General features: G+C 42.8%; 1 protein-coding gene and 1 pseudogene across 1 annotated transcript in view; both read left to right on the forward strand.

Annotated features, from left to right (window-relative positions):
• mrc2 (mannose receptor, C-type 2) overlaps positions 1-14491 on the forward strand; it is a 134971-nt gene that overhangs the window by 34765 nt on the left and 85715 nt on the right. The window contains exon 9 of the mRNA XM_069905084.1: positions 11133-11248. Coding sequence (XP_069761185.1) covers positions 11133-11248 — 116 coding nt within the window. The remainder of the gene's footprint in view (positions 1-11132; positions 11249-14491) is intronic.
• LOC138747823 (U6atac minor spliceosomal RNA) lies at positions 713-780 on the forward strand (annotated as a pseudogene).

Below are 14491 nucleotides of genomic sequence, written 5' to 3' on the forward strand. Positions count from 1 at the left end.
TCGGGGCTGGCACTTGGGTGACAGAGGAATGTGGTGAAAGGTAGTTACTTGGGCTGGAGTCCTGTGGTGTTCTGCAGGGATTGGTGTTTGGACTCCTGTTGTTTGTGATTATATATGTTTATAAATGACTTGGATGAAAAAGTGGGTGGGTGAGTAAATTTGCAGATGACACAAAAATTGGTGGGACTGTGCAGAGTTTGATCAAAGAATTCAATGTAGATGGGTGATAGAAATGGGCAGAGAAGTGGCAGATGGAGTATTATCTGGAGAAGTGTGAATTTTAAATTTTTTAATTTCATATTTAGACATACAAATTTAAATGTATTCGAATTTTTAAATTTAGACATACAGCACAGTAACAGGCCATTTTGGCCCATGGGCCCAATTCTACCTGATTGGCTTACAACCCTCCGGTATGTTTTTGAAAGGTGGGAGGAAACCGGGTAAAACCCATGCAGACACGGGGAGAAAGTACAAACTCCTTACAGACAGGGTGAGATTGGAACCCTGGTCCTGAATACTGGCACTGTAAAGGTGTTGCGCTAACCGCTATGCAATTGTGTCGCCCAATTGTTGCACTTTGGGAGGTGGAATGTAAGGGGAAAACATAGAGTTAATGGCAGGGCTCTTAACTATTGATGTACAGAGAGACTTTAGGATCTAGGTCCATTGCTCATTGAAAGTGGCCACACAAATAGAATGGTTAAGGAAGGTGTGTGGTGAAAGGAGAGAAGATTAGTACTCCCCTTGATAAGGATTGAAGAAGGTGCGGGTACGCTTGGCTTCATTGGTGGGGCATTGAGTTTAAAAGTAAGGAGATCCTGTTGCAACAATGCAATGCAATTCTGGTGGTCCCATGACAGGGAGGAGGTGGAGGCTTTGGAAAGGGGTGCAGAAGAGGTTTACCAGGAAGGTGTCTGGTTCAGAGGGTATGAACTGTGGGGAAAGATTGGACAAACTTCGATTGTTTTCTGTGAAGTGTAGGAGGCTGAGGGGCGATCATAAAGCAGAATCTTTTTTCCCCAGGGTAAAAATGTCTAATGCATGAGGACATCTGTTTAAGGTGAGGGTGGGAAAGTTTAAAGGAGATGGGCGGGGCAAGTTTTCTTTTCACACACAGAATGATGGGTGTGTGGAACATGATGCCAGGGCAGTAGTAGGGGCAGATACAATAGTAATATTTAAGGCTTCCAAACAGATACATGAATATGAAGAGTATGGAGGGATATTTATCAGCTGCCCACAGCAGATGCAGATTCATTTGGACATCATGTTTGCCACAGACATGTAGGCCGATGGGTCCGTCCCTGTTCTGTGTTATTTGATCTGCTGAATCTAGTGAATTTGAAGAGGGGAAATAATAATCAGTGTTTTGCTGCAAGATTTACCTGGAACAAGAAAACATTCCTGACATTTGACAATTTATCAAAGGTTTTTTTTTGTAAATAAAATGGGTCCTTGTCCTGAATGGGGATGTCTGCACCCCATTCCTAAAATTTGGGTGAAACCATGGTTTTATCCTCCCCTTCTTCTTGTAATTTTGATGAAAAGGAGATCATGCTCTAAGGTTTCCTTCGTATTTCTTCCATTCCTATATGTACCCTCTGGCAATGTTCCTTCTCATTATTCGCACAAAAATCTTATGTGGTGTAACGGTTTTTCCTGCGACAAAAGTCTGTGCGCACTGAATGCTTGTACAAATGTAAACTTGAAATTGTTTCAAGATAATTTTGGCACAGCTTCTCTCTCATGGTTCATAAAACTGTATTGGCCTGTTTTCATAAAATACAAGTATGATGAACAGCTTGTTTAACCGACTATCGAGTTGACAGAAACAGTTAGCTCAGAGATTATTTTCAATGTATAATTATTAATGACTACGTTATTTTAGGTTACTCACCTTTTGTGCACACATTAAGTTCCTCTGTGCGCTGGTTGCAAAATGTGTGGGTGAGGACGCTCATATGCACAGTTTAGAGGGAACAATGGTTCTGAGGAACTATGGAGTGATTTTTAAAGCCTTTCACCTAATTCTATGCTGGCCACAATTGTAACTAGAAACTTGCGTTCATTATGCCTCAATCTTCCAATTCCTTGGTGAGGCTGCACTTGGAGCATTGTGTGTTGTTCGAGTTGCCCCACGATGGACGTGGTTGCTCTAGAGTGAGTGCAAGGGAGATTCACCAGCATGTTGCCTGGATTGAAGAAATGTAATGATGGGAGATCCTGGCCAATAATGAGCACCTTATAAAATTTATCTGGATATCACAGAATCATGTAGTTTACAGAGTGGAGTTCAAGAAGAAAGTCAGCAGATGTTGGGTCAAGCGCAATACCTTGGGGGCGGTACTGTTAGTGTTGCAGCACCAGAGATTGGGACTAGGGTTCAAATCCGGCGCTGTCTGTAAGGAGTTTGTAAGATCCCCCCAGGGGCTCTGGTTTCCTCCCACCCTTCAAAATGTGCTGGGGTTGTAGGTTAATTCAATGTAATAAGGATAGCATGAGTTCATGGGCTGAAAAGGCCTGTTACCGTGTTATGTATAAATTAAAAAATTAAAAAAATAAACGTGCTGGAGAAGCTCAGTGGGTCATGCAGCTTCGATAGGAAGTAAGGGGTAACCAACGTTTTGTGCCCAAAACAGTGTGGTGAGCATTTTGGGACCAGTGACCATAATGTCATTAGGTTCAAGTTACTTATGGATAAAGGATAGGTCAGGTTCTCAAATTGAGGTGCTAAATTGGAGAAAGCCCAATTTTGTGGCAAGGAGAAAAGATCTTGGAAGAGTCCATTGGAATAAGCTGTTTTCTGGCAAGGACATGTCTGGCAAGTGGAAGGCCTTCAAGGGCGAGATTTTGTGCGTGTGAAGTTTGCACATTCCTACCAGGATTAAAGGCAAATTTAAAAGGCAAAAAGAAACTTGGTTTTCAAAGGATATTGGTGATATGATTAAGAAGAAGGGAGGTGTAGAACTGGTCGAGGCAACAAGGAGCAAATGAGGAACTTGCAGAGTGTAGAAAATGTAAGAGAATAATAAAGAAGGAAATCAGTTTGGGAAAAAGAAGGCACGAGGGGGGCTTTGGCAGAAAATGTGAAGGTAAATCCAAAGGGTTTCTACAAATATATTAAGAGTAAGAAAATAACGAGGGACAAAATTGATCCCCTTGAGGATCAGAGTGGTTGTCTATATGTGGAGCCTCACGTAATGGGGAAGATCTTAAACAGTTTTTTTGCATCAGAATTTACTCAGGAAACTGGCAGAGTGCCATACGGATGAAAGGGAAACAAATAGAAGGGCCATGGAACATGTGGTGATTGAGGAGGAGGAGGTGATTAACATAACATAACATAACAATTACAGCACGGAAACAGGCCATTAGGCCCTTCTAGTCTGCACCGAACCAAACACCCCTTTCTAGTCCCACCTCCCTGCACAATGCCCATAACCCTCCATCTTCTTCTCATCCATATACCTGTCCAACCTTTTCTTAAATAATACTATTGACTCCGCCGCCACTATTTCTCCCGGAAGATCATTCCACACGGCTACCACTCTCTGAGTAAAGAAGATCCCCCTCATGTTACCTCTAAACCTCTGCCTTACAAGTGAATAAAGGTAGACAAATCCCCTGGGGCGAATATGATATTCCCTCGGATTTTGAAAGAGACAAGTGTTGAAATTGTAGGGGCCCTAACGGATATATTCAAAGTGTCCTTAGTCATGGGAGAGGTGCCAGAGCATTGTAGAGTGGCTCCTGTTGTCCCGCTGTTTAAGGCTCCCAGATTAAACCAGGTAACTATAGGCCAGTGAGCCTGGTGTCAGTAGTAGGTAAATTGCTGGAAGGAGTTCTGAGAAATAGGATATATAGGTATTTAGACACCCATGGGCTGATTATGGACAGGCAGCATGGATTTGTGCATGGGAGGTCAAGTTTAACGAATCTTGTATGGTTTTTTGATGAAGTTACCAAGAAGGTAGATGAAGGAAAGGCTGTGGATGTTGTCTACATGGACTTTAGTAAGGTCTCAACAAGGTCCTACATGCGAGGTTAATTCAGAAGGTTAAGGCATAGAGGAATTGTAAACTGAATTTGAAATTGGCTGTGTGGGAGAAAACAGAGTGGTGGTGGATGTTTGCTTCTCAGACCAGAGGCCTACGTTGAGCGGTGTGCCTCAGGAATCTGTATTGGGACCATTGTTGTTTGTTGACTATATCAATGATCTGGATGATAATGTGGTAAATTGGATCATCAAGTTTACTGATGACACAAAGATATGAGGCACTGTGGACAGTGAGGAAGAGGGATCTGGACCAACTGGGAGAATGGGCCAGAAAATGGATGATGGAGTTTAATGCAGATAAGTGTAAGGTATTGCATTTTGGAAGAGCAAATCAAGGAAGGACGTACTCAGTAAATGGTAGGGCACTGAGGAGTGCAGAGGAACAAAGAGACCTGGGGATACAGGTGCATTGTTCCCTGAAGGTGGTGTTGCAGGTGGACAGGGATATAAAAAAAGCTTTTGTCATCTTGGCCTTTATAAATCAAAATATTGAGTATGTTGAAGTTCTATAAGATATTGGTGAGGCCAAATTTGGAATATTGTGTGCAGTTCTGGTCGCCTAGCTACAGGAAGATTTACTAGGATGTTGCCGGGTCTCAGGAGTTGAGTTACAGGGAAGGATTAAACAGGTTAGAACTTTATTCCTTGGAATGAAGAAGAATAAGGGGAGATTTGATAGAGGTTTACGAAATGATGAGGGGTATAGACAGAGTAAATGTGAGTAGGCTCTTTCCACTGAGATTAGGAGAAATAAATACAAGAGAATATGCCTTTAGAGTGAAAGTGGAAAGGTTTAAGGGGAACTTCTTCACTCAGAGAGTGGTGGGAGTGTGGAGCGAGCTGCCATCCGATGTGGTGGGTGCGGACTCGATTTTGAGTTCTAAGAATAAATTGGATAGATACTTGGATGGGAGAGGTCTGGAGGGGTATGGAATGGGGAGCAGGTTATTGGGACTAGCTGAACAATGGTCGGCACAGACTAGAAGGGCAAATGCCCAGTTTTCTGTGCTATAGCATTCTATGGTTCTATCATGTTGCAAAGAGTTTTGAAACAATGTGAGATCTTGAAAGCCACTCTATGTTTTTATTCCTTAACATAACATAACAATTACAGCACGGAAACAGGCCATTAGGCCCTTCTAGTCCGCACCGAACCAAACACCCCTTTCTAATCCCACCTCCCTGCACAATGCCCATAACCCTCCATCTTCCTCTCATCCATATACCTGTCCAACCTTTTCTTAAATAATACAATTGACTCCGCCGCCACTATTTCTCCCGGAAGATCATTCCACACAGCTACCACTCTCTGAGTAAAGAAGTTCCCCCTCATGTTACCTCTAAACCTCTGCCCCTTAATTCTTAACTCATGTCCTCTTGTTTTAAACTTTCCTCCTCTTAACGGAAATAGTCTATCCACATCCATTCTGTCTATCCCTTTCATAATCTTAAATACTTCTATCAAATCCCCTCTCAACCTTCTACGCTCCAAAGAATAAAGACCCAATCTGTCCAATCTCTCCCCATACTCCAGATGCTTAAACCCAGGCAACATTCTGGTAAACCTTCTCTGCACTCTCTCCACTCTGTTTATATCCTTCCTATAATTAGGCAACCAGAACTGCACACAGAACTCCAAATTAGGCCGCACCAACGTCTTATACAATCTCAACATCACCTCCCAACTCCTATATTCCATGCAATGATTGATAAAGGCCAGCATACTAAAAGCCTTCTTCACCACCCTATTCACGTGAGTTTCTACCTTCAGGGAACGATGTACCGTCACTCCTAAATCTTTCTGCTCTTCTGTATTCCTCAATGCTCTCCCATTTACCACATATGTCCTATTCTGATTCTTCTTACCAAAATGAAGCACCTCACACTTATCAGCATTAAATTCCATCTGCCATTTTTCAGCCCACTTTTCTAAGCAGCCCAAATCCCTCTGCAATCCTTGAAAACCTTCTTCATTATCCACTATTCCACCTATCTTAGTATCGTCTGCATATTTACTAATCCAATTCACCACCCCATCATCTAGATCATTAATGTATATAACGAACAACAATGGGCCCAATACAGATCCTTGAGGCACACCAGTGGTCACCGGCCTCCAACCTGACAGACAATTATCCACTACCACTCTCTGGCCTCTCCCCTTCAGCCAATGTTCAATCCATTTGACTATCTCAAAATTTATACCCAAAGACTGCACCTTCCTAACCAACCTTCCATGTGGTACCTTATCGAAGGCCTTACTGAAGTCCATATAGACAACATCCACTGCGCTACCCTCATCCACATTCCTAGTCACCTCTTCAAAAAATTCAATCAGATTGGTCAAACATGACCTTCCTCCCACAAATCCATGTTGAGTGCTCCTGATCAGACCCTGTCTATCCAGATGTTTATAAGTACTATCTCTAAGAATTTTCACCATTAATTTACCTACCACAGACGTCAAACTTACAGGCCGATAGTTGCCAGGCTTCCTCCTTGAACCCTTTTTAAATAACGGAACCACATGCGCAATGCGCCAATCCTCCGGCACTATCCCCATATCTAATGACATTTGAAAAATTACCGCCAGAGCCTCTGCTATTTCCTCCTTCACTTCTCTCAATGTCCTGGGGAAGATCCCGTCTGGTCCCAGAGACTTATCCACCTTTATATTCTTCAAAAGCCTTAAAACTACACCTTTTGTAATCTCTATATTCCCCATATTTACCCAATTTGCTTTTTTTATCCCACATCTCCCAATATCCTTCTCCTTAGTGAATACCGAAGAAAAGAAACTGTTCAATATCTCCCCCATTTCTCTAGGTTCCACACACAGTTTTTCACTCTGATTTTCTAAGGGACCAATTTTGTCTCTAGCTTTCCTCTTACCATTAACATATTTGTAGAACTCTTTTGGATTAGTTTTCACCCTGCTTGCCATAGTTTTCTCATACCTTCTTTTAGCTTTCCTAATTCCTCTCTTAAGATTCCTCTTACATTCAATGTATCTTTCAAACATCTCCTTAACTCCATGCTTCTTATATCTAATGTACGCCTCCCTTTTTCTTCGAACCAAGTTTCCAATATTCCTTGAAAACCACGGCTCTCTCAAACCTTTTGCCCCTCCTTTTAACCTAACAGGAACATAAAGCTTTTGCACTCTCAAAATCTGATCTTTAAAAGACTTCCATCTCTCTACTACATCCTGCCCATAAAACAAATTGTCCCAATGCACACCCTGCAAGTCCTTTCGCATCTCCTCAAATCTAGCTTTTCCCCAATCAAAAACCTCAATCCTTGGCCCTGATTTCTCTCTTTCCATAATGACATTGAAGCTGATGGCATTATGATCACTTGACCCGAAGTGCTCGCCAACACTAACCTCCGTCACTTGACCCATCCCATTTGCCAACAGTAGATCTAACACTGCTCCTTCTCTGGTCGGCACCTCTACATATTGTTGTAAAAAACTATCTTGCACACATTTCACCAACTCTAACCCATCCAGTCCTTTCACAGAATGTGTTTCCCAATCTATATGTGGAAAATTAAAATCTCCCATAATTACAACCCTGTGCTTATCACAAATATCTACTATCTCCCTACAGCTTTGCTCCTCTAGGTCTCGGTCCCCTCCGGGTGGTCTATAATACACCCCTACAAGTGTAACCTCTCCTTTCCTACTCCTCAGTTCCACCCAAATAGCCTCCGTGGATGTGCCCTCTAATCTATCCTTCCTAGGCACCGCTGTAATATTTTCCCTGACAAGCAATGCAACCCCACCTCCTCTTGCCCCTCCGACTCTATCACACCTAAAACAACGAAACCCAGGGATATTCAGTTGCCAATCACATCCCTCCTGCAACCATGTCTCACTAATCGCTACCACATCATACTTCCAAGTATCAATCCACACCTTCAGCTCATCCACCTTTTTTACAATACTCCTGGCATTAAAATATATGAATTTCAGGGATTTCCCATTTTTTAATCCCTGTTTTCCCTCATCTTTAAGAACAACATTATTTACTTTTCCTGACAATTGCCCTTCATCTTCTTCCAGAGCATTTCCCTTCTCTATCACCTGCCCATCCATATTCAAATACTTACTACAAACTTTCATTGTTAGCAACTTGAGTTTACCAGAGGGAAGTAACCTTGAATATGTGATTACAGATACAATGTTAATCAAAAGATTTATAAAAAATATGTATATTAAACTGCAAGAAAAGGAAAATGAGGAAACAAATGGTAAAACTAAACAAAAATGGGAACAAGATTTAAATATAAAGATAAAAAAGGAAACATGGGAGAAGTTATGCTCTGGAACGATGAGAAATACAATAAATACGAGGCTGCGTATGATACAATATAATTGGTTACACAGACTATACATTACACCGCAAAAGTTAAATAAATGGGACCCAACAGTATCTGATAGATGTTTTCGATGTAAAAAAGAAAGGGGAACAACAATTCATGCAATCTGGACATGTGAGAGAGTAGAAAAATTTTGGGATGATCTCAATCAGATATTAAATAAAATAACAGAAAACAATATACCAAAGAATCCAGAGATCTTTCTCCTAAGTAACATAAAAAATAAAGAATTTGGAATTGACTTGGAGGATGCACAAAAAAGATTTGTTAAGATAGCCCTAGCTGTAGCAAAAAAATGTATTATGTCAACCTGGAAATTGGAAGATAATTTGAAAATACAACAATGGTATATAGAAATGAATAAATGTATTCCATTAGAAAAAATAACATATAGTTTAAGAAATAATATTGAAATATTCGAACAAGTATGGGAGCCTTACATTAAATACAATAGCGAAAACCTACCGGGAACAAACATTACCTAAGTTGATGGAAGGAGAAGAGAAGAAAAAAATGGACTCAGTAGAATTTCTGGTGTATTTTTGTTGAATGACAACATTGTCTAACTGAATTAATGCAACCTAGATTGTATAACTAAAATGGATGAGAGGGGGGAGGGATGGGGGGGTGGCTTGGGAGGAGGGAGGGGGGAGGGAGAAAAAGTCACTGTAAATGTGTGGAAAAGAAAAAGTGTATATCATGGCTATTGTGATTTATGGTGTGAAAAATAAAAAAATTTAAAAAAAAAAAAAAAAAAAAAAAAAAAAAAAAAAAAAACTTTCATTGTTTGCATTCTAACCTTCTCCTTACTGCTCTGTACTATTTTGTTCCCTCCCCCCAACCATTCTAGTTTAAAGGATCCTGAGTAGCCCTAGCAAATACCTCTGCCAGGATTCTGGTCCCCCTGGGATTTAAGTGTAACCCGTCCTTACTGTACAGGTCACATCTCCCCCAAAAAAGGTCCCAGTTATCCAGAAACTTAAAACCCTGCCCCTTACTCCACCCCTTCAGCCACGTGTTAATCCTCCACCTCATTCTATTTCTATTCACACTATCACGTGGCACAGGGAGTAATCCAGAGATTACCCCCTTTGCGGTCCTTCTTTTTAACTCCCTACTTAACTGCCTGTACTCACTTTTTAGGACCTCTTCTCTAATTCTCCCTATGTCATTGGTACCTACATGTACCATGACCTCTGGCTCCTGTCCCTCCCACTTTGCAAGTGAAACAAAATTAGTGTTTGGTCATGTGGTTTGGTCTAAAAGTCCAGGAATTCTGTAGGCTCTCCTAGCTTTGCACACCACGGTCTTTTGTCCATGTAGAGACACCCCACATTGGCTTTCCTGGGCCTGCTCTCTGCTCACTTTGTCCTATTAGGTTTAGTGTTACACTTAAAAGTTGTCAGATGCTGCAGCCAGATGCAATTGACGAGTCTGCTGGAGAAACTCAGCAGGTCACGCAGCATCTTGTGCACTTTAGTGTATTGTCATTGAGTTTGGTGCTGATTTTCAGTCTTTTGTGAGATGTGACAACTTAGCACAGCTTTTAATGGCAGTGACACTGATCAGGCGAAGACTGTGAAAGCATCTCAGTTTTTTTTTTGTGAAAGCATCTCAGTGATGTGACTTCCCCCACAAAAGGTATTGCAATGCAAAATACGCAGTAGAGCCATGTGGTACATACTGAACCTTTGCCAGTTTTCACTCACTTAGTTGGATTCCAACTTTGCCCTTTCTCACTGACTCCAGTGCCAGCCTTCTGGGCCAGAGAGGAGTTTATCATGATGAAGAGAGGTGAAGTCAGGCAGAAAACTTGCAGGCAGAACACAGGAAGTAGGAGCAGGAGTTGGCCATCTGTCCTGTCAAGGTTAAGGGAGACACCAGGGGTATTTGGTCGGTGCCTGGAATGCATTACTGGGGGTGGTGGTGGAGTCTGGAACAATCGAACATAAGAAATAGGATCAGGAGTCAGCCATCCGACCCATCGAACCTGCCCCACCATTCAATAAGATCATGGCTGATCAGATCATTGATTCAACTCCACCCACCTGCCTTTTCCCCATATCCCTTCATTTCTTTTTTTTTAAATGTAAAAATCTAGCTGAACCTTAAATATATTTAATGAAGTAGCCCAACCGCTTCCCCGGGCAGAGAATTCCACAGATTCACGACTCTCTGGTAAAAAAACAGTTTTTCCTCATCTCCATCTTAAATCTACTCCTCTGAATCTTGAGGCTGTGTCCCCGAGTTCTGGTCTCACCTACCGGTGAAAACAATTTTCCTGCCTCTATCTTATCTATCCCTTTCATAATTTTATGTTTCTATAAGATCTCCGCTCATTCTTATCAACTCCAGTGAGTATAATCCCAGTCGATTTAGTTTTTCCTCCTTCTTCTCCGGGATCAACCTGATAAACCTCCTCTGGACTGCCTCCAAGGCCAGTATAGTCTGGAGACTAGAACTACACGCAGCATTTAAGAGACAGGCACGCAGAGGAAAGAAAAATAGAGGGTAATGATGTTGGGAAGATTTAGTTCCTTTTCCAGTAGGTATATAAAGGTGGGCCCAACATCGTGGGCCGAAGGGCCTGCATTGTGCTGTAATGTTCAATGTTATTGAATGGCTGAATAGGTGCCTCATCTTTTAATTTTGAGATCTTCACTGAAGTCTACTTTCCCCTCCTCACCAGGGCTGGAGATTACATAGCTCTTCGTGCTACTTTGTGGGTGAGGTTACGGTAACCTTTGACGAAGGCTTGAAGAAATGCACAGATCAAAGATCGACCCTGGTGACCATCCTGAACAGGTATTTGGGACCTTAGACTGGGGAAGAGGGGCCTGGATCTTACTATACTGTATGTCCCGAAGAGTCATGAGTCAGACAGTGTACAACACCCATTCACACTGTCCTTTCCTATGTCGCCCTCTGTGAATCACTGTCACTGGAGCTCGTTAGCTAATGGGCAGGATTGTGTTGAATCGCCGCTGCATTGGCTGCTCACCTGGGCCAAATGGAGATGTTGCTGGGTACCTGTGGAGATCTTGGTTACTTCTTGCACTTGGGAGGTGAAGCAGCAATAGTGCAAAGGTTCTGTCCCATAAGACCATAAACAAGAGGTGATGTCAGTGGGGGGACAGTTCACAAAACTCCTGGAGGAACTCAGCAGGTCACGCAGCAAAGCAACAGGCAGTCGATGTTTCCGACCTGAGCCCTTCTTCAGGTGTGCCGAAAATCAGGGAGATGCTCCAGTTGGCCTAGTAGTTAGCGCCACACCTTTTCGGCGCCAGCGATTGGGACCGGACCGGGGGTTCAAATCCCGCGCTGTGTGTATGTTCATCCCATGTCTGCGTGGGCTTTCTTCGGGGCCTCCAGTTTTCTCACACAGTTCAAAATATACTGGGGGTGTAAATTAATGGGGTGTAAATTGGGCAGCAAAGACTGGTGGGCCAAAATGGCCTGCTGCCGTGCTGTAGGTCTAAATTAAAAAGATAGGGAGCATGGAAGGTGTAGGCTAGCAGGTGATAGGTGGATACAGGTGGGAGGCAGAAGAGAAAGCAACTGAGAGGAGATGGGGAGGGGGCAGAGGGTTGAGAATGATGCTCTCGAATAGGAGGAAAGAAGGGAAGGAGAACTGGAGGAAAGGAGTCATAGGGATGAGGGGGAGGGGGTTACTGGAAATTGGAGAAGTCAGTACAGATGCCATCTGGTCGGACTCTGCTGGGGCGGAATATAAGATGCGTTTCCTCCAATTTTGTTTCGCCTCGAACTGGCAGGATGTGAAGTCATAGATAGACAGGTCAGTATGGTCGGCCACTGGGTGGCCCTTGCTTTTGCAGTGGACAGAGTGAAGGTACACAGTGCAGCGATTTCCCCCAGTCTGCGTCCAGTCTCCCCAATGTCGAGATGGCCACAACGGAAGCAGGTCTCCCCAGCCCCTTCCCTTCTCCTTTTGGAAGCCATCCTTCTCAGCCCCCTGACCCATCCCCCCGTCACCACCCAGCTCCTTTCTCTTTCTCCCCTCCCACCTGTATGCACCTATCAGCTACTGCTCTGTTCTCCTCCCATTTTTCCCTCCCCTCCCCCTGCCACATTGAAGCATCTGCCTTATTTTCAAAAGGTTGGACTGCCTTTTTCCTTCCCTGGCCTGCTGTGTTTCTCCAGAACTGCTGTGGATGACACTAGACCCCAGGATCTGCTGATATAGTGTTGGTGGGGTGTGTGGGGAGAGATGCGATAGATTCACATTTTAATAAAACTGGGAAACTTTCCTGCACTGACATTAAAAGTAATGTAATATTTCTTTAATTTAAGAAATAAAGTTAATTAAAAATATATTGAAATACTTACAAATCAATTTTAAAAATACATTTTCCATCCATTTCCATTTCTGGCTTAAAAATTCCTCTGAAAAGAATCTCGAATCAGTGCGATTTGGCCAGAGGTTTAGAGGGGTAGATTCTCTCAGGGAATGTTCCATTATTTCAGCAAGGCTGGGTTTCACCACGGTACTAAATCTGAGACTTCTTTGTGTGGGAATGAAAGAACAGTTGCAGTTCCCTGTGGAATTAACAGCACAATTCGTGCCTTATACTGAGGGTCTCCTTCGCTGATGCATACGTGCTCTCCTTTTTGAGCAGCAGTTGATTCCAGTTTCAAGATGTAGTTATTAAAAATGAAACCAGGTGTCTCTTTCATTCTGAATGCTTTGGCCCCTTGTTGGAAGCTGTCAGGCCCTTGTACTGGGTTTACCACTGAGACTTGTCAGAGCACAGCTTCCACATGCAGCAGGTCACCAATAGATTCCAGTTGACCAGGTATGTTGGAGGGAAAATTACAATTCCTTTCTGTCCATCCAAATATTAATTTGATAAAAATGAAAGATTTCACTTCAGTTTCCTGAGTCCAGATCATATATAGAACATTATAGCACAGTACAGAACCTTCTGCCCACAACGTCGTGCTGACCTATATAAACCTTCTCCACAACATCTCTTTCTTCCCTTCCTAACACCCATAACCCAAGATTCCTTCTTGAATCTTAGCCCTCAGTTTTCCTTACAGATGCCTATATAAGGGTCTTGTGAATTTTTCCATTGTTATAGCCATTGCCACCATCCCCGGCAGAGAATTCCAGGCACCCAAAACTCTGAGTGAAAAAACTTCAGATTACAGATCTTTGAGATCTCCCCTGAACTTTCCTCCACTCACCTTAAACAGATGTCAACTGGTATTTGCTATTTTCGCCCCATGAAACATGTTGGCTGTCAACCCTATCCAAGCCTCTCATAATCTTATGTACCTCTATTAAGTCACCTCTTCTCATTCATCACTCCAAAGAGAAATCCCCTCGTTCTCTCAACCAGGCCACATGTGGGTAAATCTCCTCTGCACCTTCTCTGAAGCATCTACATCCTTCCCTTAATATAACATTACTAATACACAATAACGTGCACACATCACATTTTTAATGCACTACATATTCCAAAGAGTGACATAGAGCAACGCAAGGAGATATTAGAATGTAACTAAAAGGCGCAAGATGCATGTAGTGAGAGAACTTTAGGGTAGTAATTCCAAATATCAAGGCCTAAACAGTCGAGGTTATGTCGGTAATTGAGCGGACACTGAAAATATATCATGATCCAGATATCTTAACCAGAGGAGTAACAGGATCTTGGTTGTAGAAGGGTTAAGAGAATGGTTAGAGCAAGGCCATGGTGGGTCTTGGAAAATGTTAGGCTCTCAAAATTGAGGCTTTACCAGACTCAGAAATGTCGGTCACCAGAGGCTCTCGCTATTCTCTCCCATCAGGCAGAGCCTCTTGTCCATGGGATGAGGATTGCCCAGGACAACCCAGAAGAGTGAGAGGGAATTGTTTCAACCTGTGGAAAATGGGACAGCACAGTTAGTGTAGTGGTTAGCGCAACGCCCTTTACAGCGCCAGAGACCCTGATAAACCCCACCGAATCTGGCGCTGTAAGGAGTTTGTATGTTCGCCCCATGTCTGCATAGGTTTCCTCCAGGTGTTCTAAATTCCTGCCACACTCC

Source organism: Narcine bancroftii, chromosome 12, assembly GCF_036971445.1.
Source record: "Narcine bancroftii isolate sNarBan1 chromosome 12, sNarBan1.hap1, whole genome shotgun sequence".
In the NCBI taxonomy this organism is placed as follows: domain Eukaryota; kingdom Metazoa; phylum Chordata; class Chondrichthyes; order Torpediniformes; family Narcinidae; genus Narcine; species Narcine bancroftii.